A 26,790-nucleotide genomic window follows, 5' to 3' on the forward strand; every position below is an offset into this window, starting at 1 on the left:
AAAAAAAAAAAAAAATCTACCCACAATAACGGGAAACGGTTCAATACGCATCTTTTATTAAATACCACCAGCAATTTATGAACTCACCCACCCATTATTGTTTTGTCCAGCCACTATTTGGAGGCACCTGGCATTATCTTAGGCTCTCACAGGGAATTATAACACATTTTAAACTGCATGATACGGTAAGTATTGGGCACGATGCTAGCATAAAAAAGATGCCAACCAAATCCATACAGGGTGTTTGTGGCGGCAGGTATTGGATCAATAGAAGACTCTTAAGGAGGCCTATCTTTCTATAATCTGGGTAGTGTCTCTTTTATTATCATCATTTATGTTGAAGAAAACAAACTAGGAGTTCCTCTATAAAGAGATACCCCCCATAAATGAGCCATCAGCCTAAGACTTGTCCATGCATTTTATTTCAGGAAAACGTGTATCTGGTCACAAGACATCTGAATGACAATCTGGGGGCCACGCTACCGGCAAGGGGCAGAGCTGACTCGAAATTCTTTTCTTCCCGGAAAAGCAAGGTTAACTGAAGCTGCAAAACCCAGATGGCCATTAGATTTACAGCTATGTCGAGGGGAGCAGAATCCTTTAGAGGGCTGAGTTATGAGGCCTTCTAGGTATTGATTAGATGAGAGCAGCCGCCCGTATTCAGCAGAGAGTCAGGGAATGAGAAGCAGAGGGGAGATGGTGGTGGTTATGGTCTTTATGTAGTTTTCAAAGTCACTTCCGAAAAAGAGGATGAGGTAATAGTTGAGTATACCAGCCAGGGACATGAGGAGCAGGAACAGGATGATGCGCTTCCCAAATATGTAGCCAGGGGTGCTGAAAAGAAGAGAGGAGAAAAAACTATAGACACGGCCCAAGTGACACCCATTTCCCAAAAGCATGTCATCGCTTTCAGCCTCGTGGGGTCTGAATTATAGCTCCTTTGGCTCCCCAGTGTTCCCATTTACCCATTTCCTTTATACAAAGGGTGGAAGTGTCTTGGATGTTATTAGTCGTTGAACACATTTCAAAGGCAAGGTGAAGGAGCCCAGACCTCGGAACCCATCATCATTAGAGCTCAGTGGTGCCGGCTTCTCTGCACTCTCCCCATGTCCTTAATGCCAGCCCCTTGACAGCGGGAGGGTGGCGGGTCCTGCTGGTTGGCAGGCAATCCCACCAAGGATTAGGAACACCATCACCTCATTAAAACCCTCTCTACATCGGCCCCTCTCCAGGAGGGTCTATAAGACCCATGCTGGGGCTGGTGTATGATGCAGGACTGTGCTAGAAGTCATGTTTTAAACGAGCCTGCAAAGCCGGTGGAATCTCAAAGGTGCTTCGGCATCTGAGAGTTCCATCTCTTCCCCTGAAGAATGATTCATGTTTGCATTAATGAGAGTTGAGCACCTCCACCACCCCCCACCCCGTGGGAAACAGGACCTTACTATTTTGAGTGGAGGAAGAGGGACTTTTTCATACATTCAAATCTTTCTCTCAAAGGCTCAAAATCCTAAGCTGCTTAGGCAGATCATCAGCTGGGTCAGGAGGCACTTCCCCAGTGAGAGGTGACCACCTAATTGCAGGCAGAGACTGCCGTGTCTGCCGTGTCTGGGCCCGTCTGCATGGAGCTAGCATCTCTGGAAAGTCCTGCCGAGTGGACTTGTTGGCAAAGACCCTGGCAAGGGGTATCCTCTGGTAATCAGGAACACTCACAGAGACCAGCCCACTTGCCTAATGGGTGAGTTAATGCTTCTACAACCTGTTTCTTGCCGGGCTCAGGGAAAGAAAGCAGAATTTGGCCACCCCAAAGGTTCCTAGTATAACTCAGAATTTTCCTACAGCAAAAGTTTGAAAGTCACTCAGCAGTTAAGTGTCCACCTCTTTGTTACTCAAAGTGTGGTCCGTCAGAAATGGAAAATGGCAGGTCCCTCTCAGACCCAGGGAATCCAAAGCTGCACTTCCACAAACTTCCTATACAACTCAAGGACCCGTAAGGATTTGAAAAGCACCACTGGCTGGTGCCACCCCTGCTCCTGGCCAGCTTTGTTCTTGTCTCCTTAGGTGCCTGTTCACAGTCCTGCTCAGGAAGTGGGGGCATCCGACTCCTTACCAGGGAGCAAAATTGGTCCCAAATGAAAGTATTATGGCCGAATTGTGTCACCATTAAATTGAGTCACCAATAAATGTCAAGACTGAAGTCTTAACCCCCAGTACCTCAGAATCTGACTCTGTTCAGTGGTAGGGTCTTTCTTTACTAATATTTTGATTGAAAAATAGTAATTGTGTCTACTTGTGGGGTATGATGTGATGTTTTGCTCTATGTATACCTGGTAGAAAGATCTACTCAAACTAATTAACATATCCACCACCTCACCAACTTACCTTGTGTGTGTGTGGGGGGGGGGGGTATGAGGTTGTTAAGAATCTATTCTTAGCAATTTTGAAATACACAATATGTTATTATTAACTGTGATCGCTGTACAATACAACAGATGAGTCAAAACTTCTTCCTCCAGTCTAACTGAAACTTCGTACCCTTTGATCAACAACTCGCCTTTCCCCAGCCCTCCCAGAGATAGCATCTGTAAAGAGGCAGTGAGATAGAATGAGGTCATACGGGGGAGCCCTAATCTGTGCAGACTGCTGTTCCTACAAGAAGAGGAGCGTAGCACACAGACAGGTACAAAAGGAAAAACATGCACACCGGGAGAAGATGGCCATCTACAAGCCAGGGAGAGGGGCTTTAGAGAAAGCAAAGCTGCTGGCACCTTGACCTTGCACTTCCAGCCTCTAGGATGGCGAGACAGTACATTTCTGTTATTTAAGCCACCCGGTCTGCAGTGTTTTGTTATGGTAGCTCCAGGGAACCAAGACAGGGAGCCACCTGCTAGCGCTGGTAAAGGAAGGAGAGGAAAATAAAAGGAGTCAACCAAGGGATATTTTTAACTAGAGAATAAAGGGTTCTGAGAAATTAAATTGTGTCAAGTCAAATACTGTCCTGGCTCTGATCTATCTAGCACAGGAATGAGGCTATACCATATGCTCATTGCAGAAGCAAGAAAAAATGATTTGCTGACTCATTTTGTGCTTGAGCTAAAAACGCAGTGAAAGGTGAAATAGTGGTGTTCCTGACCTTAGGTAAAATTTGTTCAAAGTTCTCAAGACACGAGCTCCTGTGGGAGCCAGGATCAGGGCACTATCACTAGTTCCAGGCAGAGTGTGGAAGGCAACCACTCAGTCCAGGGCTCCATCACCTTCAGAGCTCAGTGGAAGAGGGGCCCGGTCCTGGGAGGTGGGCACGGCATGCAGAGGTAGGAGCTTAGGCAGACCACCCAAGGAAGCCTAAAATGACCCAGAGGGCAGAAGTGGCTGCTGGGGGTCTAGGCAGTTCCCACACAGCCCTTGAAGAACCCAGATCTCTCTTTCATTATTTCTAAAAGTTGATACATAATTCTCTCTAAATGTATGGAGAAGGTGAGAATTAAATTATTAAGCATCTGTTGGAGTCAGGTGTCTTATATCCTTGTCATTTAATTCTCACGACCACTGTATTGTTAACCTATTTTCCTACTGGTGAAACCAAGAGCAGAGAAGTTGAGTGATTTGCCTCAGATCACACAGCCAGGAAAAGGTGGAATAGGGACTGAAACCTGCCTGTCTGTGGCTGCAGTCCTGCTTTTTGTACCATAGTGACTTCCTGGAGACTCCTTCAGACTTTGGAGGCTGGGATTTGGTTTTAGTTTTGAAACAAATCAGCCCGCCTTGAGCTGCATGAAGCTTACATGAAAATATAAAAGAGGTATTATGCTAAACAATTTCCCTCTGGACTGTGCTGGCAATCTCTAGGATAAGGTGGGAGATACATGGCAGGGTGTCCTACCCACCCACTGGACCAAGAATGAGACCAGAACTCTACAGTGGACAGGGCCAAAGCAACTTCTGGGAAGGAGCAAGAGAAGACCTGGAGCCCAAGAGAGAAGATTCTCATGAGCTGGATCCTCCCAGATTGGTGAGGCCAAGGGCAAAGAAGTTCCCAACAGCACCAGGGCATAATGTGTCTGTAGAGTCCAACACAGCCCACAGGACAGATGGGGACTTTGGTGGAGGTGGGTCCTAAACTGAAGAGTATATTAGCAACTAATTTCTTGAGAGTAGAATTGAAAATCCTCTTGGACTTAACCATAGAGACCCTTGGTCATGCGTCTACCTCAGGCTATATTTTGGTCTAGAGTAGGACTACACCTTTCTTCTAGTATCTATCACTTCTATTCATGACTGCGGCTCAGAACTGAGTTAAGGATTCTGGAACCAGGTTTGGTCTCAGCAAGAAAGAGCCCTAACGGTGGGAAAGTAAATTAGTATAGCCATTAGGGAAAACAAGATGGAAGCTCTTCAAAAAATTAGAAATAGAACTACCAGATGACCCAGAAATCCCACTATTGGGTATGTATCCAAAGAATTGACACTGTTATGACACAGACACCTCTGTACTCATATGTTTATTGCAGCAGTACTCACAACTACCAAGATATGGAATCAACCTAAGGGTCCGTCAATAGAGGAATGGATAAAGGGAAGGGGGTATGTGTGCACACAGAGTATTATTCAGCCACAAAAAAAGAATTTGCAGCAATGTAAATGGAACTGGAGAGTACTATGCTTAGTAAAATATAGGCACAGAAAGATGACTATCAAATGTTCTCACTTTCATGTGGAAGTTAAAACAACCTCAAAGAAGTAGAGAATAGAATAGCAATTACCAGATCCTGGGAAGAATTTGGGAGAGATGGGGTGGAGAGAAGGTATTTAATAGGTACAGAAGAACCATTGGGAAGGAGGAATAGTCCTAATATTCTACCACACAGGGGGAAAGCTATGGCTGACAAGAATTAATTAAACCTCCCAGAGTAGCTAGTAAGGGAGGATTTTGAATGTTTCCACAACAAAGAAATGATAAATATTTGAGGTGATGGATATGCCAATTACCCAATGATCATTACACTTTGTGTACATGTATTAAAAATTTGTGTACATGTATTAAAAATCACATTGTACTCTATAAATAGGTATAGTGAATATGCATCCATTAAAAATAAAAATATTTTTAAAAGAAGGAAGGAAGGGAGGAGAGATTAAATAGCTCACGCCAGTAATTCCTGAGACTTGGGAGGCTGAGGCAGGAGGACTGCAAGTTCAAAGCCAACCTCAGCAACTTAGCAAGGCTGTAAGCAACTTAGTCTCAATATTAAAAAAAAAAAAAAAAAATAAGGACTGTGAATGTGTGTAGCTCAGTGGTAAAGTGTCCCTGGGTTCAATCCCTAGTACCAAAAAAGAAAGAAAGAAAAAACACTCTCACACATCAGTAATGCCACCATGGCTACAGGGGAGGTGAAGAGGGCTTAGAACACGTACCCACTGGGAGGGCATTAAAATGGGATTATCTTACCACCATCTGATGAGAGACACCCCAGGGAGACTTGAGGGGTGGGGACATTTGTATTTCCATGAAATCCAGAGAAACCAAGTATTTGTGAGATTGACTGTGATTCCACATCCCATCGTTTATCTTCACCAATATCTACACATGTCCTAAGAGGTGATCAGTGAATACCACCTTTAAAATTAAAAGGGCCGGTGGGTAGCTGAAGAGACGTCATGCCCCACAGATTGCCCCAGAATTAAAGCAGCCATCGTATTTCAAGCCAGTGGTGTCAGGAGATCAGTAACTGGAGGGGTGGGGGGACCGGGCTGCATAGGGAACCAGCCCAAGAGAGGGGAGCCCTTCACGTCCTTGCTGGACAGCCTGCCCCCCTCCACTGGTAACAGCAGGTGGTCATCTGGGGAAAGGCCTGGGAGTTGCTTTCTGGGGTGAAAGAGAACGTAAGGTGTCATTTAAGACAGAGTTGATAAGAAAAAGAGGGTAGTGGAGCTGGGGTTAAGAGGAGGAATGAGAACACCTCCCCACAGCAAGGAGAGAGGGGGAGAAGGGCCACAGGAACGGCGGACATGTCCTCCTGGCTACGGCCCAGCTCACCATCAGCCCCCTCAAGGCATGGAGCTTCCCAGGTGCCCAGCCTCCCCCTCTGTAGCACTTTCAGCTGCCAAAGTCCCCAGATGTCACTCTACTGTCACCACTGAAGGATGCCTGCCTAAAGGGACAGCCCACAAACCAACCACTAGAGAAGGGTGCTATTGTAACAGGTAGGAAGTAAAGTAGACGAGGACGACAGGGAGGACTGGGAGCGGCCCAGTGGGTGGCAGGCTCTGGGAGACCTCCAGACCTCCAGGAACTCCTGCCTCTAAGAACTGGTGTCAAACTGTGACCCTTCCAGGGTGACCTGGAAGTATAGGGCTGCTTTGGGGCTTCCTTTCTGGAAGCGTCTGTAAACAATGCAATGGTGCCTCTATCCACAATCTCCTTGCTGGGATTCCCTGCATCTTATGTTCTTAGCATCTTTTGAGCTGGTCTCCAAAAGATCTGGGGAACTTACCATAAGGGGAAAACTTTAGATCTCATTTCTCTAGACCAGCAATGAACTGTTTCACACAAAGGAGGCCTGGAAAGCCAGACAGAAAAATTCATCCCAGACCTGAAGGGTGGGAGAGCACCCTGGGCCAACGCAACGCCAGGCAGAGGAATGTTCAATGGGAAAACCAGATGAGCCTGTGCCTTCAGAGCCCTCAAAATGCAGGGAGACCCAGATGTGAGATCTTAGTCACGGCCCAAAAGGCACGTTGGAAAAGCATGAATCCATTCATGGCTCTTCAACAGTCCCAGTGACCTACCTCTGAGTCCTCTCCCCCAGGTAGCCGACAAAGTACTTCTGCCTCACGAACAGGTACATTAGTCCAGCGAAGGAGGCAGGAACTGAGTGGAGAAGGAAAGACACCTGCGTCAGTATCAGCATCACCCAGACATGCACTGTTAGCACAGCCCCAATACAGACATCACCAGCAACACTGGCCACAATGTCCAGTGGAGGCCACGAGTTCCAGTAGTGGAGGCCGGTATGGACTTCAGGCTGGGAGAAGCTTGAGAATTTGAACAACAGCAGTTATCGCCTCACACCAGCCACCACGGGGTCTGTGTGGATTCCTACAGAATGTTTGCCCATCCACCACCGGATGTCACCCCTTTGGACATAACTGGGATCAACATGCCTACCTCTAGAGGTGGAAAATTGGACTCGGGTGGTCAAAGGGGCTTGTGTAAGGCTGGCAGTTGGTAAAGAGAGGGGGGAAGGACTTGACCCCCAAGCTCAGATCTGAGGTTGCTTCTCTTGAAAGCCCATCTTTCCCACCCCCCAAACCCCAACCGGGGTTCCCAGCAGCACAATGCTTAACCTCTCCTGGACAATTGCTCCTGATGATCTCGAGGAGAGGAGATTCCCTTTCCATTCTAGCCCCCTGGGAAACGGCCGCAAGAAGCACCCCCAATCACCCCACAGAGTGCTGAACTCGGGGTGGGGAGCTGGAAACCCAGCTCCACTAGGACTAATGTTATCGGCTGCACGCGTTGAACTTGTTCTGCATGTGGACCAAAAGCTGATTACAGTTTTCCCACCTCTGGGGAATTAATGCGAGAGTGAAATGGGGCCATTGATATAAAAATGATTTGGAAATCTAAGCACTATTCAAATGACAAATTAACTTCCATCAATGGGCACTTTTTACATGCCAAGCATCTCCAGGCATTCTGGAAAGTTGGATTCCAACCCTCCCAGCCACCTGCTGGTAAGAAGCCCTTCATTGTCACCATTCAACAGAAGAGGAAATTTAGGTTCAGACCAAAAGATCTGTGAGGACAGCTGCCTTTTGCTAGATCACTCTGTGCCTGGAATAGTGACTGGCACATATAATAGGCATTCAAAATATATTTTTCAAATGAATGAAAAAAAAAAGTCAGGCAAGTAATCTCAGAGGTGGAATTTCAAACCAGGTCCTCTAATTTCAAGCACCACTGATAATAACATCTACTATAGCTGGATACAGTGATGCACACCTGTAATCCCAGCCACTGGGGAAGCTGAGCAAGAGGATCACAAGTTTAAGGCCAGCCTCAGCAACGTAGCGAGACCCTGTCTCAGAATTCTAAAAAGTGCTGAGGATGTCACTCAGTGATAAAGTGCCCCTGGGTTCTATCCCCAGTACAAAAAATAATAAATAATAATAACATGTACTGAATTTCCATTGTTAAAGTGAACCATACAAAAGTGCCATTTGTGGGTCATAAAAAGTCAGGTATGGGAAGGTTTTATTTTTTGTTTCAGTTTTTTTAGTTGTAGATGAGCACAATACTCCTACCTATCTATTTATTTTTCTGTGGTGCTGAGGATCAAATCCAGTGCGTCACACATGCCAGGCAAGCGCTCCACCACTGAGCCACAACCCCAGCCCCGGTCTAGGCAGTTATAAGGCTCAGTATGGCAAATGCCAAGCACTATATCAGGGGCCTTATGCAAATCATCTCCTTTCCTCATCACAGGAATGCAACAGGTGGCCATGGTCCTGTTTGACAATGAGGAGTCTGAGGCATAGAGAAGCAGAGTTGCAGCCTGGGTCACACACCAGCAATGAACATCCTTGGATTTGCTTCTAATTTGTCACTCCCCAACACCCAATTCTTTCTTTCCACCGCTCTACCTGCCTTACAAAACATAATTGTTATGTTTTGTAAGACAGATAATAAAATTGGAACACAAAAGAACTGTTATTCTTTGGAAGTCAGGAGATTGCCACCGTCCCTGATTTGCTTTGGACCAAGTTTTCCCACCTGGATGGCTGGGTTCTCGTTTACTGACCCATTTCCCTTTTGATGGGAACTCAATTGAACAAGAGAATAAAAATCAGGAGTGGAAAGGCTCTGTACCCATTGCCCTGCTCCAGGGAATGGCAGGGGCCTCCCGTGGGAACCTGAACCACACAAAGGTGACAAATCTGGGATCTAAAATTCTGAGGTTTCAGCAAGCCACTCGTCCCTCTGGAAAGTGAGGGGTTTGGATTAGAATAATCTCTAGGGGTTTTTTTCCAGCTAAAAAATTCCACACTGTACTATATTCATAAGAAATGATAATTATCCACCAGGGATGACTGATGGTTTCTAGTCCTGGAAATGCCAATGTTTGTTTTGACAGGAGATGCATATTTCCAGGCTCTGAAAAGCCTTCAAACTCCCTTTGTGTTTACCTAGCTAGCACTCCTGTAGATTCATCTCGATCAAGTATCATTTAGGACATAAAAGGAATCGTAACTCCTAGTATAAGCGTAGTTTGACTTGATTTTTCAGGTAATGCCAGACATGTTTCTTACTTCACTCCAGATAGAAAATAAAACATATGTGTTGAGCTTACTGGCGGCCTTCCAGGCACAGGGGGTACACAGGGTCCCTTAAGTGGCTTCCACTGTCTATCCCGCCCCTCCATCCGGCATGGCATGTCTCACTCTTGTCAATAATGCATCTGTTCACCTACTTTTCTGTGTCCGTCTTGACAATCAGTAATGAGCTTCACCGCCATCCCTGTTTTATTTATCCCTATACATTCAGGGGGTATAGTGTAAATTCAGTGTGTACTTAATATACAAATAAAAAAAAGTAAGAAGATACTTGTGAATTTAGAACTGGAAAACCTGAGCTCTGATTCACTGTGTGGCTCATTAGTTGAGAAACCCCAAACAAGTGACTTATCTCCTGTGCCAAAGTGTCTGCAAAGGTAATAGGGGAAAAAATAAAAAAATTAAAAAAAAAAAAAAAAAAAAAAAAAAATATATATATATATATATATATATATATATATATATATATATATATATATATTCTATATGCTTTATAAATTGTGGAGAGTGTGATAAGAATTAAATAGTTCCCTAGAGGATTGCTTGTGGCCTTTCTGCATGGGCCCTGCTGAGCCACAAAAGCCAACCTCCTTCACACCCAGCTACCACCAGACTTATGCCAGTCATGGTCAAATCTCTCTGGTGCTAAAATTCCAAAGAGAATCCCCCCCCCCCCAAAAAAAAGACTGGTTTCCAATTTAACTTTAAATCAATCCTGGGAGTTGATCTGTTCTTCCAAACTTGCTGAAGTCAAGACTGTGGGCTGCTGATAACCCAAGGTAGGCTGAGGTCCTGGAATCCAGCCCAGGGCTCTGTGGACACACGCCCAGAGGAGGGCCACTATGCAGGGAGCTTATTAGCAGAAGAGCCAAGTAACAGCGGTCCCAGAATAGATCCCTCCGGCGCTCTCATTTATAATGCCCTTGTATCTGAGCTAACACTGTTTAAGGATTCTGAGTCACATTTAGCCTTAAACCACCCTTGTCAGCGCCGCTGCTCTCAAGCAGCCGCCAGGGAGCTAGCATTAGCAATGCATTATCACACGCGCTGCGCAGGCGCGGAGCGAGCCTGGAACAGAACCTCCCAAGGGCTCTGCAGAGCTTGGAGGGTCGGAGCTGGAGGTCAGGCAAAATCTTTTCAACAAAACGGCCGCCCTTTGAACCTCTGAGAGATGCACATGGTAGAAAGAGAACACACAAAGGGAAGTTACCTTGGCTGCAAAGTAGCCCCGCACTCCAGAGCACCACCAGGAAAGTGGGGTAGGCGTCTACACAGTTCTGGCTGTGGAATAAACAAGGAGGAAAGAAATCAGGAAACGCGTTACTGCGATGTGGTCTGAAAATCACCTGAAACCTCAAGCTAAGAATCACCACCGTGCAAGGAGCGCAAACGCCTCTCGCTCCACTTACATCTCCCCAGCAAGACGTGGCCGCCAGCCACCGCGCCGGCCACGGACCCGGACCGCGGGGTGAAGCCAACACGTGTTCAGAATCCATTAACTCCCTTCCTACAGCGAAGCCGATCCGAGATTTGGCTTCTTGGTGTATTCGCTTTGGCAGGGTTCCTGTTCCATGTGCTACTTGGAATTGAAAAGTGAGCAAAGCAGACAGCAGGGTGTGGTCATGAGCAGGTGGGGGTGTCTGACATGAGCTAACCTCCATGTCAGACTCACAGATCAGCCCCTGTCTGCAGCCCAGGCTGAGCAGGAAAGGAAATTCCCAAGCAGTAAAGAAACCAGGTTCCCATCACAAGAGCCGATGCAAATAAAAGCTAGCTTGCTAGTGGCTTGGCTGTGTGCTGGGCACAATCCTCGCTGCCCTGGAGTCGGGGACATGACTGTACACCAGGCACAGAGCGGATGTTTCATGGCCTTCTCCTGTGAGTACACAGGACAGCTGCATGAGTTTCCTCTGGCTTCTGTAACAAGTGGCCACAAACTTGGTGGCTTAAACAAGGCAGGAGGTCTGGAGGTCACAAGTCTGAAATGGATCTCCCTGGAATAAAGGCAAGGATTCGGCAGGGCTGTATTCTCCCTGGAGCTCGAGAGAAGGGTCCGTTTCCTTGCCTTTCAAGATACCTGGCATTCCCCCTCACTCAGCGCTCGGTCCAACCTCAAAGCCAGTGATGGCTGCTGGAGTCTTCCTGGTGTTTTCTGGGGAGGTATACAGAGACAGACAGGGTTTTGTGGGTTGTTTTTTTTTTTTTTTTTTTTTTTTTTTAATCATATGGTTGTTCTTTTCAGTGCTAGGGATCAACCCCAGGGCTTGGCGCAAGCCAGACAAGGCATTCTATCCCTGAGCTAAAACCCCCAGTCCAAGCCTTTCTGATATAAATCACTTCTTCCTTCTCCATTTTAAAGGACCCTTGTGATGACATTGAGTCCTACTTAGATATTCAAAACAATCTCTTTATTTCAAGTTCAACTGGTTAGCATGAAACTACATATTTACACGTTCCTTGGATTAGATCATGGACATTTTTCGGCCTGCCACTACAATCCTCATGTTTCAGATGAAAAACTGAGGCTCTTAGACCAGGGTCTCGCAGCCTGGGGGCAGGGGGCAAAGCCAGGATTCACACCTAGTCATTCTGTCTCCAAAGCCAGGCCTGTTAACCATGGGACTATACTAAATTAAACAGGAGGTGTCCTTATGAGGAGTCTGCAGTCTAGATCAGGACAAGAGATAAGCAGTAAAAATGGGAAAACAACAAAGCAAGACATGAGAGGCCCAAATAGGGAAGGGCAGTGTGGTGCAATGGACGGGCCCTGGACTAGGACAGTCCTCATCCTAACTTGAACCAGCTATTCACCCCTGGCAAAGCAATCTCTCTAGACTTAGTCTCCTTGTCTGTAAAACTAAGAGACAAAAAAACTTAGAGACTCCACTGACATTCTGGAGTCAAAGTCCTGAACCAGCAGCATGGACATAACCCAAAAGCTTGTTGGAAATACAAATTTTTGTGCCCACCTCAGACCCACAGAATTTAACTCAGAGGAAGGGACTTTGCCCCCTGTTTTAACAAGCCTTCTAGGTGATTCTGATGCGTGCTGAAGTTTGGGAACCATGGGTGAGTGGAAGGCAAAATATATAGGCACAAGCAAAGGTGTAGTCTCTAAACCCCTGTTCTAACTGCTAGGGTCCCGCCCCTCAGTGGTCCATGAGGACTCGGGAGCTAAGGTTAGAATATGGGGAGTGTCCCCTAAAGGCCCATATGTGTGCCAGCTTTTCATCACTGTGACCAAGATACCGAATAAGAATGATTCAGAGGAGGAAACGTTTATTTTGGGCTCATGGTTTTCAGAGGTCTCCGTCTATGGTCAGCGGACTTTGTGGCTCTGGGCCCAAGGTGAGGCAGGACGTCATGGTGGAAAGACCTGGCCGAGAAGCACTGCTATGCTCATGAGAACCAGGAAGCAGAGAGAGCAAGCGAGGTGCCAGGGCAAAATGTAAACCCCAAATGCATGCCCTAGTGACCTCCTTCCTCCAGCCACACCCTACCACACCTCGTCAGCACCTGGTACAGTGGTACGTTCAATCCACTAGTGGGTTACAGCTCTGACAATCTAACCATCTCCCCTCTTGCATTAACACACTCCATATCCCAACCATAACAGCATGTTAAAGGCGCGGTCCCCAGAGTGGCACTATTAGAAAGTGCTATGGACCTTTAGGAGATGGGGCCTAGGTCATTGAGGTGTGCTCTGGAAAGGGACTATGGGATGCCACTGTCTTCTTTATACCTCCTGGCTGGAGATGTGGACACTCACTGACGTGTTCCTGTCAAGATACGTTGCCCTCACCAGAGGCCCAAGCCAAAGAGCCACCAGATCTTGAACTCAAACCTTAGAACCGTGAGCCAAAATAAACCTTTCTTAACTTCATAAGTATCCTGTGTCTGGTATTTCATTACAGTGATACAAAGATGACTAATACATCTGAAATGGGCATTCCTTGATCCAACACTGCAGAGACCCCCACAGAGATCACGTTGTCTTTGCCTGACCACAGGAAATTTCAGGCCCCTCTGATGGTCAAAAGAGCCTTCTCTGGGCTGGGGTTGTGGCTCAGTGGTAGACTGCTCACCTAGCAGGCATGGGACCCTGGGTTCGATCATCAGCACCACATAAAAATAAAAATAAAGATATTGTGTCCACCCAAAATTAAAAAATAAATATTAAAAAAAAAAGACTCTTTTCTAGACAAGTCAGTAAATGTGATAGGTGAGAAATCCATGTATCCTGTCCTGGGAGACATACACAATCAAAGCCAGGCACAGGGCAAGAAGAGGAGGCCCCTGCTGGCCTTGCTAGCTGCTCTGGACCCTAGAACTTTCATGAATCTAGTGAACCAGTTACTCCAGAGGACAGGAGGCCCTTGCAAATCGTCATTGGGGGATGACATACTCAGCAAATAAATAGGCCCAACATTACAAATGCAGCAGCCACTGAGTACCAACCTCACCTCTATTCTTACACATTTTTAGAGGCACAAAAATTACAGCCTCAGGACTGATTCATTTCCAAGCTCAAGAAAATGAGAAGGAAAAAATTTCCTTTTTCAGTTGGTTGAAAAATGCTATGTCTGATGGGAAATAATATCTGATGGGCTTATAGTTAAAAAAAATATACTAATACCAAAAATTTCCCCTGCTTATTTCTCATTCCCATGTCTCTTGGGGGTTTTGTTTTGGTTTCAAGTAGTTTTGCCTGGTAATGACAAAAGAAAAAAAATCTTTAATTGTCCAGGAATCTTCTGATTAGAGAGAACTGGTCAGTGATTCAACATCGGATCAATCCTTCAATTGTTCCTTCTTATTATTTTATATTACCTTGGTTCCTAATAAAAACACAGTCTGTCTGGAATTGAATGAAGCTCTCTGAACTGTCAGAGAATGGTCTCTTTCTCGGGATTTCCAGGATACTCTCAGATCTTGCCTCTTGCTCTAGCGCAAACCAGTCCCTCTCCCCATCCAGAATTTCCAGTCCACCTTCCATTCAAAGCTCCAAGCACATATACCCCTTCGTGAGAGGGGCCTGCTGCCAGGCTGAACTCAAGGACCGTTGGTCACCTTGCCGTGGAGTCTCATGGCTACTTGCGAGGTTCACAGGACCTGGATCCAATTTCAGAGCTGCCGCTTACTGGATGTGTGGATGTGGGTGCATTTCCTAGTCTCATGGAGCCTCGATTTGTTCATATAAGGGGTGAAGGAAGACATGAGTAATTACCCCCCAAACAGTTGAGAATAAAATGAGATAAAGCTCTGCACGCTCACAGGAAATGTTCAGTAAGTGGTGACTGTTACTGCTCCTGCGTCTTCCTTCTTCACTCAGTGGGAATGTCTTTTCCTACTGACACATGATTATTATTCTGGATTTCTCTTGAGGAGTTTTGTGCCATTTCGTTCTTCAAAACAGAACTGACAAACCCATTTTGATATCCATTTTTAGATATCTAAATAGGAGCTTCTGGGCAGCTCTGGCAATAATTCACTGAGCTACGTTCAATTTGGCACCCTGCACTCTCACTGCTTCTACAGAAAAAAGGACTTGTGCTATTTTCCCTTTATTTTTCTCCACCTCTGGGAATATAATAGAGAAAAACTTTAATATTTCACTAGTTGGCTTGGGTTGATTTAAAATAAGGAAAGATGCATAAGCCTGTAATCCCAGGGGCTCGGGAGGCTGAGGCAGGAGGACTGTGAGTTCAAAACTAGCCTCTTCAAAAGCAGGGCACAAAGCAACTCAGTGAGATCCTGTCTCTAAATAAAATACAAAATAAGGCTGGGGACGTGACTCAGTGGTCGAGTGCCCCTGGCTTCAATCTCCGGTACCAAATAAAACAATAAAATCATGAAAAGGAGTTAATAATAATACCAATACTAATCAATGGGATTATTATAAATGTATGACCTTCAAATAATTGTTCTAATTTTCACTACTTGAAAGTGAGTCTACAGTGGATGTCAAGAGATGGACAGAATAAGTGATATTAGGGTGGCACTTCCCAAAATGATCTGCAAAAAATATCTGGGAGAGGAGGTAGCATTTATGGAGAACCAAGAAGTACTGCTTAGTATATTATGGGTTCTCAAAAGTCTGGTGTGCTGGTTTAGATGTGAGGTGTCCCTCCGAAAGCTCACATGTGAGACAGTGCAAGAAGGTTCAGAGGAGAAATGACGGGGTTGTGAGAGTCTTAATCCAGTCAGTGAAGTAATCCCCTGACAGGGATTAACTGAGTGGTAACTGAAGTGGTGGGGTGTGGCTGGAGGAGGTGGGGATTGGGCGTGGCTTTGGAGTATATATTTATATCTGGCAAGTGGAGACTCCCTCTTTCTGCTTCCTGATAATCATGTGAGCTGGTTCCCTCTGCCATACTCTTTCGCCATAATGTTCTGCTCACCTGGGGCCCTGAGGAATGAAGCCAGCCTCCCGTGGAATAAGATCCCTGACACCATGAGCCCTCAAATAAACCTTTCCTCCTCTGCAGTGGTGCTGGCCGGGTGTTTCAGTCACAGTGGTGGAAAAGCTGATTGAAACATCTGCCCATAAAGAACTTTTCCCTGCAACACATGTTAATGACTTATGAACTTGGAATCCACAGAACACATTTCAGGAAATTACACGTCTCCAAAGACCCCTCCCCTATACTCACCTCAACTCACCCCTGTCACAGGGAGAAACTCTAGATTTTGTTTAGCTAACTAGGATTTGCCTCCCAAAACCAGACCTTGACCAAGGCTGTACTAGCTGTGCTCATCCTCTGGGAACAGCGCATAGAACCGCATTTGGACTGTGTGAACAGAGGGTCAAGGTTCACCTCCTTTTTAGTTCTGAAACCCTGACTCAGCACTGCCCTAGTGGGAGACGGGTGGTGGGACAGGTCATTAATCAAGGCCCAGTCTGTGCTGATACACCACGCCGCCTGGGATGTCTGTTAATGCACCAGCCCAGAATACTGAGCAATCCGTATCTGTCAACAGTCATATTTTATGCTGAAAAACATGCATCAGTTTTTCAATCCACCAGTATCATTTATCCTTTATGCTATTTCCCCCTCATAGCCAGGGCCTCTAAACATTTATGATTCTGGACCCCATCAAGCAAAAGTTCTGATCATACAACCCTATGCTAGGTACATTCATGTATAAATTATGTATGGCACAGGTGCCACCGTCAATCTGTGTATTCAAAATGGGTAAAGTTTCATTTCTTATGTTTTAGATAGCAAGATTAAATAACGCTGTTTTCTTCCTGCACCCCCGTGGATCATCTTGCACCCCATTTTGGTGCTTTCAGAGACACCCCCCACACACATACCACATACAATTGCTAGGAATGACTTTCTATTAGGACCACATATAATCTCCTTCCCAGGAGTCTCAGGTGCAGGCCAGCAGCAGGGCTACCTCTAGTTAGTGCTTGAACCTGCTGCATGGATCTCTGGCCCCTTCTTGCGATCCACACAGGCACACACGTACTGCTGTTGGGCCAGGGAGGAAGTGGTCTTTGTAGAAGAACCACAGCTATGTCTGAGCAACCTTTATCTTACAGAAAGTTCTCTTCCCCACCCCCTGACTTCCTACCTCTCCCTCTCCACATGATCTCTCCTCTCCCCTCGTTCATTCTTCTTCCCCTCTCATGGAGGCTAACTGGTAAAAACACAGGGGTTTTGAGAACTGGGCTGCAGCACCCACATGGTGAGGATCCCAAGCAGCAGCAATTACCCACCACCGTCCTCTTTCACCTTCTTCCCCCTGGAACCTAAGTGATTGCAGAACTTCCAAACCACGTTCTCCAGCAACACAGTACAACCCAGCCAGAGTGCACTTCTGCAATTTGGAGACTGACAACCAACAAGTCCAGGTCTAAGCACACTGGCGTCTTCAAAACAGAACCATTTCACTCCTGAGGTGGGGTAGGGTGAGGGGCAGACACAGATGGCCCCATCCTCTCCATTTCTTGTGCACGGCCAGCAAAATGGAATCTTAAGGTACAGTGAGATTCCACCATAACTTCTCCCAAATGGGGGAGCTAAATACTCCAGTGAATCTCGCATACCTGGCAGGAATGTAGTCTTCTGGACGCAAGGAAGCTGCTCTTTCCACACTGGTGGAAAGAATTCTTGGAATTCCGAGTTTGGAGCCCATCCCTGATCAGAGGCCTTCTTTGTGCCTCTTGTGCATGTCGTTCTGAGTGCTGACTCGCCACCCCCCCACCCCCCCACCTCTCCACCCCCCACCCCCCACCCCCCACAGCAAGTGGGCCAAAAGACTGATGGCAGCTGTGTATTCTCCCCGCCCTCCCTCAAATGGGTCTACCATGTCTTTTAAATGACATCCGTAATCTTAAACTGATTCTGAGAATTAATGCACCCAAGGTCCAGATGCTAAAGTACAAATCCCCTTGTGGGTTACTTCAGCAAAGGATTTCCTTGAGATCACTGACGAGTGACCCTGGTCATGCTTGCTATGGAAGCTGGACGGAGAGGGAGAGGTCTGAGGGTATACTGCAGAGGCAGTGAAGTACTCGGGAGTGACCCCAAAAGGCCCAGGGCCCAGAGAGGGTGAAGGCCAAAAATCAGCCCCTGACCACCCTGCCAATATATCTAGGAGTGGTCCGGACAAGAGACACAACAATCCAGAAGTTAAGGGAAAAGTGAAGCCCATGATTAAAAACTTGCCAAGAGGAAGACTCCCCTAGTCCTCCCCCCACGACCCTGCCTCACAGGAAGAATAAACAAATCTGGATGACAGAGAGGACTCAGGAGAAGTCCTGAGGACGGTGACGCAGTACCCTCCAAACTCCTGGGAGTCACTGTACCCCACAGAAAGCTGACCCTGCCCCTGAGTGGGACCTCCCTACAGCCCACAGAGCCCGCAGGGAGCCCAGGGCCTCCTGCCCCTTCCCTGAGAATCTGTGTCCCTGAGTTTGCCTGGGCTGCTGTTGTCATTCTAGACATACTGTATTCCCTGCTGTGACTCCCCTTTGGAAGGAGCTCTGGGGACACGGAAGTCACCTCTGGGCTGGAACTGAAGGCCAGCTCTCCAGTTAGCTCCCCAGCATGGAGCCTTCCCTTCTGACAGGCCTCTGGTCAGACGCCTGGAGAGGCAGGCCAGGACACCGCTGCTGATCCTCTATTTAAATACGCTCCCCATGAAGGTAAAGCCACCTTTGAATAACTAACTGTCCTTTGGGATTTGCATCCCAAATAGAGCACACCCCTCTTCCTTTAGCTGTTCTCCTGTTTTCAAACAGCTGTTTTATTCATGAGTAAAGACAGAGGGAGGGGGGGTCACACAACTGCGTATGCCCCATTCTTTCTGTCCTTGTGCTGGTGGCTCAAAGGGACCCAGAGTTATGAAACTTACTGGCGTCACCTCCAGACTGTCACCCGGAACAGCCAGGGCGGTAAGTGGAGGCTGCTGCCCGTGTGCATGGCCTGTTGCTCCGGAGCTGACTGATGAGTCAAGGCTGGTTTTCACCATGGCGCCTCCAACCCACCCACAGGAAATTGGTCAACTCCCCTGACTGAGGGACTACCACAGATGCTTCACCTCCCCCAGCTCCTCCTGTCCCCACTTCCTTTCTTCTGACACTAACCCAGGTTGGCCCAGGCAGATATGTGTCTTGAGGGTGGTCTTCACTCCCCTAAGGAAGCCCCCGTGCCCACATCCTCACTGTTAGTCAACAGCATCAGGGTTCAGACTCACTTGGCAGTGTAGACCCGCTCAAAGGCGAGTGTTCCCGTCCTCTGGAAGCTCCGCCCATTCTGCATCTTGCTTTCATGCTCCACCTTGTGGGCAAAGAATCCTGCCAGAGGGAAAGGTTTGGATTGGGTTCACATTGGTCATGTTCAGGAATATGTTATTTCACTGTTTTACTAGAACATCGAAGTGCTTCTTTGACTCGATCTCCAAATAGCCCTAAATGTCCTTCATCAAATGTCATTTGCAAAAAGTGTGTTCAGCAGATGATCTCTCCTGATGACTGCATTTGGTTTGGAGGATGTGATAGGGAGCAAGACACAGACCCACTGTAGGGCTGTAACGTTCTAAAGAGATAGACAAAGGAGAAATAAAACTAAAGAATGATTCATGTCAAAATGAGATTGAGTGAGTACACAGCCTTATCAAACGTCATCAAAGGAGGCAGCTTTGGGTCACAGAAGGATTCCTAAAAGCATTAACACCTAAGATGAAATCTGAAGAACAAGTAGGAATTAACCAAGCAGATAGAGGGAGCAGGGAATGAGAGACGATAACTCTACTCCAGCAGAATAGCACATGCAAGGGTCCAGAGGCAAGCACTGTCTGTGATTCCATGTGTTCAGCTTAAGATGGGGGGTGGGGAAGAGGGCTGGGGAACAGGACACGGTAGAACAAGGCCAAAGGGGTAGACAGCGAATTGTTCTTCCACTGACATAAATCTATTATCATTTGTCATGAGCCAGACATTTGCATCCAAGAACAAAGCAGACAAACAGCCTTGGTGTAAAGAGCTTATGCTCTGGCAAGGACACTGGAGGAGGAGACAGCTACCTACACACTAAACAAGGTACTCAAACTAAAACTATACAGTGCATTGAGCTACGGACAGAAGAGGAAGAAGAGCCTGCTAGAGGGCCATCGAGGGGCCCAATAGGATGCAGAGAGTGAGGCTCAATGAGAAAGAGAGACTGAGCCAGGGCTTGACAAGGCGATCATCAACAAGTGTCCTTTGGGTTTAGCAGAGCGGCCTTGGCCTTGCAGAGCTGTAGGGAAAGACTTGGAACCTTGCTCCCTTTGACAGCAACAGGAGTTACGGAGTGCAGGAATGGTGTGATCAGAAAGCCACTCTCTCTTTAATTGTGGAAGGTTCTTTTTGAGGGGTCAGACCCAGGATGGAGGTTGGACAAGATAGGATCTGACCAGGGTGACGGCTGTGGACATGTAGGAAATGTTGAGGGACAGACTCCAGCAGGCATGACTGGATTGGATGGTGGGGGGGATGGAAGTCTCTCCCCGTCCTGTTCTACATCTGAACTATCTCAAGGGTGAAAAAGAGGAAGACGTGGCTGGGTCCTTTTCACTACCTTCACGTCAGCCTCCTCAGAAAGACAGGCCAGGAGCATCTGATCAGCCGTGTGGGTAAACAAAGGCCTATGGTAGGTTTCTTTTTGGCAAAAAAAAAAAAAAAACCCACATCCTTTCTGTAGGAGTGTGCCCAATTTGAGCTACCTGTAGGGCTGGCGTGCACCCTGGGGGATCCGCCACACTCCAGGCATCCTGGGAGGCACCTGACATTATTCCCTTCCTGAGCCTGTCACCGGCTGGTGGAGTGGGTAGTACCGTCCCCACTCTGTAAACACAGACGCCAGGGCTCCGGGAGGTCAGGGAGGTTGGGAATTGGAATCCAGCTGAGCACGTGAGGGAGGACATCTCTCTCCTCTTGCTGTCCCATGAAGCGCCCTGCAGGATTCCATCAGCCGCACAGGGTGCAATAAACCTGTCCATTCTGAATGTCCTCACTTAGCACACAGTGCTACAGAACATTCTGTCACTTTCTTTCCAGAATTCAAGATTTTACCCGGACATGTCAACAGGGCTGGTGTTCAGACACCCAGAGGTTATTTCTCAGCCAGCAGGACAACTTGGCTATACTCCGCTAGGTCCTGCCTCTCTCTTCGTCTCCTTGCTCAGAGAGAAACAATCCCTTCCTTTCTTCCAAGTTTTCTCCCTCCACCTGTGAACTTGACCCCAGTCCTGCCACCCTTTCAGGGCTTTCTTCTGTCGCTGGTTTCCACACTCCGGGACCCTCAGTGTTTGGTTGTTTTCTCCTTCTCTTCACCCTACAAACACCCGCAGATCTTTCCTACTCATAACCCAAAACACAAGCAAGTCCATCTGCCTCCGATATTCTACTAGGGTTTACCTCTCCCTCCTCTAAGCTGCCCTCGGAAGCACTGGCTGCCTCACTACCCATTTGCCCCCCAACCCCTTGTAATCCTCCAGTATGTGCAGAAACCAGGCGCACAAAGGCCAATAACACGCTGATCCTGGCTAGCTGCTAGAGAGAGAGAGAGAGAGAGAGAGAGAGAGACTGGCACACACAGGGATGGCTGCAGAGAGCACAACAGGACCCCTGACTCCCCGCCTGTCATCCCGTCTCACAGGACACATCCACAACCACCTGTGGAAGGTCTTAACAGCTCCACTTCTCAGATGAGGAAACTGAGGGCCAGAGAAGGGAAATGAGCTTCTGAAAAACACATAAAAAGATCTTGAGATTTCAGCTCACTAGCAAATGAATTGGAGTCGGCAGGGTGGTTGATACGAGTTCTCAAGTGAATAGTTTCAACGTAGATGATTTTAATGGGATGGGTCTCTCAATCTCAGGTGTCTCAGTTTCCTTGCTCAGAAGACTACCGGCATTCTAGAAAGAGCACAGGAAGCAAGAGGTAACCCAGTAGCCAGGAACTTGGAAAACCAAGCCATTTGAGAAATAAGACATTACAGAAGGGACGTGGCAGCTCACGCTGTAACAGAGAAGCAGCAGTCAGAGTCTAAGGGTTTCCAGACAGAAGGACAGAAGACACAGGGAGCAGGTTTCAGCTCAGCATAAGAGAGAACTTCCTGAGCACTGAGTGTGTGAACGAATAGTCTTGCGGCAACATACTTGGGGCCAGTGTCTGCTCACTAGATGTTTTAAGTTTGAATCCCAGTTTGACCCCTGAGGCTCTGGGACCTGCAACCAAAATGAGCTAACTTCTCCATGCCTCCCTTTGCTTATCTGTAAAATTGGAATGAATCATAGTAAATATTTCATAAGGTGAAAGGATAGAATGAGATAATACTATGCACAGCAAAAAGCACTGCCCTTGACACAAAGAAAGCTCTCTGTAGACCTAATAATAGGAAGGGCAAGCTCAGTGGGCTGAGTTTCCCATTGCTGGAATGTTCAGGGAGGAGCAGATGGGGGTGACGTGAAGACGCTTACATTGAGGAAACTCATGAGTCTCTGCCTTTTCTAGATCCCATCAGACCCCAGGGTGGATGGCCAAGCCTTCCAATATGGCACCCGTGAGGTCCCTTGTGAGGATGTGTTGGGTGGGCATATCAGGGACCATGGCAGCTCAACTCTCCTCCCTACAGTGCTCACAGACTTCATCCTGCAGGGCCAGCGTATCACCCTTCTTGGCTTCAGAGCAAGACTAAACCTGAAGGAGGCTGCCTCTTCTGGAGGAGAGAGAAGCAGGCTGACTCTTCCCACCTTCTCCTGCAGCCAGAAGGGCCATGGAAACAGCTTTGCTCCTGCTGAAGGTCATCCTTCCTCTATGTCCTCTGCCATCGTCATGCAGGGATCAGTGCCCTCCTGGAGACCTCCTCTCAGCTCACCTCCTTCTCCCAGTCTCATTAGTTTGGACTCCTTTGAAAATGACTTTCTCCAAAAACAGGTGCTCCTCTACTTACAATGAGGTTACTTCAATAAATTCATCATCAGGTGAAGATAACTGAAGTCAAAAATGCATTGAATCCTCCAAACCTGCTAACCATCACAGCTTAGCCTAGCCCCTCTTAAACATGCTCAGTGGCTCGGTAGCCTCACACTGAGCTTATTTTATAATACTATTGAGTATTGCACATAATTGATTGAATACTCTAAGTGAAAAAACCGAATGGTTGTATAGATATACTTTTGCACCATGATAAAGTTAAAAAAATTGTAAGAGGAACCACCCTTAAGTTGAGGACTTTCTCTGTTTTCCCCAGGTTTGCCTTGTATCAAAGTCGTTGGCACCAGGACAGGAGAGAGTGGAAACTCTCTGCCTGCTATTCATAGAAAATGCATCTATCTATACTTCTATACTCCCTGGGAAACCAGGTTTTGATAATTCTTGTCTAGGTGTATTTTAAACTTGCTTTGTTCTGCCAAATCTGCATTCTGCAGATCAAAACTGGAAGACAGCCACAAGTTCAAAGATCTTGATGACTAAAGAACATTTGAAGGCAGAGCAGGAAGTTGCACCAGGCGGGCTGGGTTCTGCCCACCCTCAGATAATCAGGCTCACAGAGTGTACCGAGAATATGGAGCCAATGCCGCCATGGACGCATGCGCTATGGTACCTCCTTGTCTTGGGACACAAACAGAATGTGCAGTGCCTAGTAACAACATGGAAATATTTTGCAAAACTAATAGGAAGGGTTCAGAATAACATTTGGGGGTGAGGGGAGCACAGTTTTTGCATATTTTTTTGAACTCTCTGAGATAGGTTTATGGTTGCAACATTGAGGTTAATTAGAATTGCAAAGAGACCCTTGGACACGCATCCGAACCTTCACATTTACCTGAAAAATTCAGTTAAAAACAAGTAGAGGTATTATCTTCCAGCTTATTTGAATTTTTCTTTTTAAAATGTTTTTATAGTTACACATAATAGTGGGGTTCATTTTGGCCTAATTATGCATGCACATAATATAATTTGCTGCATTTCAATCCAGCACTGAATTTTTCTTGTTACCCCTGAACAGACAGAGTCAGCAAAAAGTCCTCACAGATAATTTCTTCTAGGGAGTTCAAGTCCCTCCCTAAAAGAAGAGCATGACTTATCCTAAGCCACTGACAGGTGCCCAAGGGGCCCTTCTGGGGCTTGACCAGAGCAATAGAAACTTCCTTCCCTTGGATGAGAGCTGGTTCCCAGGGGACTGGGGAGGAACAGGGCAGTGATATGCCGACCATGCCAGACTCTGGTCATGTGTTTGCCCAACATGAACGTCTTCAGTCCCAAAATATAGGTCCGTGCCAGTGCATATTTGTACCTCCTTGATCAGGAAACCTCCACCACTCCCAGGGAATCGTGTTCCTGAGGCCACTGTGTTTTGTTCTTATATATTTTACCCAACCTGGAAACAGCCTTTAGATTGTGATTGTGAAGACTCTCCCCAGTTGTGCTATAAAAGAAGACTTGATCCCATCTGCCAAAAACAATCAGAAATCTTACCACCCACCTCAAGTCTCCCTGGGGTTTGTGAGGTTACTATGGAAAAGCCCAGGACCCACTGGACAGAGCAGGGCCAGGTTCCCGGACTTCTCGGTTAGTAGGGGTGAAGACACTGTTCTTACAACAGAGAGCCTTGCAGCTTCCCCTGACTCAGCTCTGAACTGAGAGGGAGCAGGTGAGAGTGAACTTGAACTTCTCAGCTGAGTCTAGCCCCAACTGCTTAAGCATGTGAAAGGCTTTGGCATCTCCGGTCTACTGATGCCTGTCAGTCATACTGATGGGTGTAGGGGGAAGAACCAGAGGGAGACCCTACCCAGAGCCGAGCTAGTGCTGCTCACCCACCCATGCAACCTTTGCAGAGCCTGGAGGGGCTGCGGCAGGCTTCCTGCTTGCTGTCTTTTCCTTTCCTTTCCTCAAGTGCAGGAGCCAGAGCCACCTTGCTCACTGCCATATCCCAGGTATCCAGTCTCCTGCCTGGTGCACGGCAAGGCCTCTGTAAATGTGTGCAGGCTGCATATTTATCAATCCATCCTCAATTTATAAGGCCAAGAAAACCTTTTATAAAATAGAAATGGCCTGAGGAAGCAGCAATCTCAAGAAGCCACTTGTTCCCTCTCTGAGCTAAAACTTGATTGTGTGTAATTCAGTATGAAAATTGGGGGGTCCAAAAGGTGCAAAATAAAAAAATACTTGGATTGTGCAAAGTTGAGCCCCTCTGATGTGGAAAGCTGAGGGGAAGCCTTGTTCTGTACCCAGAAGGCAAAATCACCAGCATTTGTCCATGTTCAAGATGGGGACAAAGATGAGGAGCAATTCCATACTTCAAGTTCCAAAGTGTGACCGTGCATAAACAGCCAGTAATTGCCGTTAAGCCACAGCAGATGCCCTTAGTAATTACCCTCCTGTTTTCTCTTGTCTTAATAAACTGTAAAACACAAAGCCACTGGAGAACCTTGTAGAAATACTCAGAGGCAGTCCTAGGTGAGAACTCCAAGGAGGCAGCTCTGCGCAGTCCCGCCTCTTTCAGATCTGGTACACCTGCTTGGTTTTTTTTTCACCTGACAGCAAGGCTAATTAAAATGCAAATTCCAAAAAAGAAAATGTTTCCTCTTTCTCTCTCCCAGTATGTAAATATGAAAAATACTTCAAAACTCATACATTGCTAGACAAAAAGAAAGTGCTACCAAAAAAAAATGTTTCTTCAAAAGAAAGAAAAAAATTTCAGAAGTAAAATAATATGGTGATTTCCCCTTTACACTTCCAAAACTCACTTTTTTTTCTCTTCTTTAATTCTTTTTTTTTTTTCCTCCTTATTTTAGCCTACAGGTGACATGTAACTTGAGTTGCACTGCAGGTACATTAATGAAGCCCGGCGTATCTCGTGTCCCTTTGTAGGCTGCTTGCCTTCAACCTCCTCCCTGGCTGAATTAATGAATAGCTAAAAGGCTGATTTCAGATGCTAGAGTGAGGGGTTGTGCATGAGCCCCTCAACTTTGCTGCCTTTGCTCTGAAACCATGATTAGTTCTCTCACCAGTAAAGTGAGAGAAAGACCAGGAGGAAGAAAATCTCAAATTCACCCCAAAATACACACCCCTGTATACATTCAGAGAAATGAGAGATGAGGTAAAGAGTGTTTGCACTCACACACACACACACACACACACACACACACACACACACACACACAGAGTAAGCCTGACTTGCCCCAACTCTGCTCTTCCCTGAGTGAGGGGCTTCCCTTACCATTCTGGATCACGCTGATCAGGGTGACGATGGCCAGCAGGACAACATTGCCCACGGTTTCTTGATCCATGCTTGCTTGGGGCTGTGAAGAGGGAACTGGTTTGGCTCCAGCGCTGTAGCCTGCTCTGAGCAGGAAGGGGAAGTGCGGGCCTGTGCTCTGTCTTTCCTCATTAGACATTCTGAAGGTCCCCAGCACAGTGCCTTCTTCTTTCTTCTTCTTTTTTTTTTTTTTCTAATTAGCCACCAAAGCATCCAGGCTCTGAGTCCGTGTGACCTGCCTGCCAGGAGAAGCAGGGCTTGGAGGAGAAGCAGACAGGGCCGGCCCACTCGCCTGCACTGCCTGGTCATGGGAGGTCCCCCTGAGAGTCTCCAGAATCAGCCCAGGAACCCAGCCCCTGACCAGTGCAGCCCCGTGAAGGAACCAGAGGATCTCCAAAAGTCTGTCATCTCTGACACTGACAACGAGAAAGAAGAGAAGGTAAATGGAAAAAAAAAAAAAAACTTCTACGTACATAGCACCAGGAAGACCTGTGTCCTGAGTAGTACTGCCTTTGTTCCTTGAATTCCTGGGGAGGTTGGGGAACCAAGTGACACTTAATACATTGGGACACAGAGGAGCATAGACTTGGATAGATTAATGAATGAATGGTGATGAGTGTGAGAGAGCTGAGGTCTCTTCCTGAAAATGTTAATGGTGATGATAATGATGATGGTTATGGTGATAAAAAGAATTAAAGA

At 46.9% G+C, this 26,790-nt stretch overlaps 1 protein-coding gene across 1 annotated transcript; it reads right to left on the reverse strand.

Moving 5' to 3' along the window:
* Window positions 1–413: 413 nt before the first annotated feature.
* On the reverse strand, window positions 414–26,167 carry Alox5ap (arachidonate 5-lipoxygenase activating protein). The gene is made up of 5 exons (XM_076872463.1): window positions 26,053–26,167; window positions 19,042–19,141; window positions 10,541–10,611; window positions 6,784–6,865; window positions 414–834 (listed from the first exon to the last, which is right to left on the reverse strand). Exons 1-5 carry the CDS (start codon window positions 26,120–26,122, stop codon window positions 672–674), a joined length of 486 nt encoding a protein of 161 aa, XP_076728578.1. The 5' UTR covers window positions 26,123–26,167; the 3' UTR covers window positions 414–671.
* Between the last annotated feature and the right edge of the window lie 623 nt (window positions 26,168–26,790).

The sequence above is a fragment of the Callospermophilus lateralis genome, chromosome 12 (assembly GCF_048772815.1).
Source record: "Callospermophilus lateralis isolate mCalLat2 chromosome 12, mCalLat2.hap1, whole genome shotgun sequence".
NCBI classification, from domain to species: Eukaryota; Metazoa; Chordata; class Mammalia; order Rodentia; family Sciuridae; genus Callospermophilus; species Callospermophilus lateralis.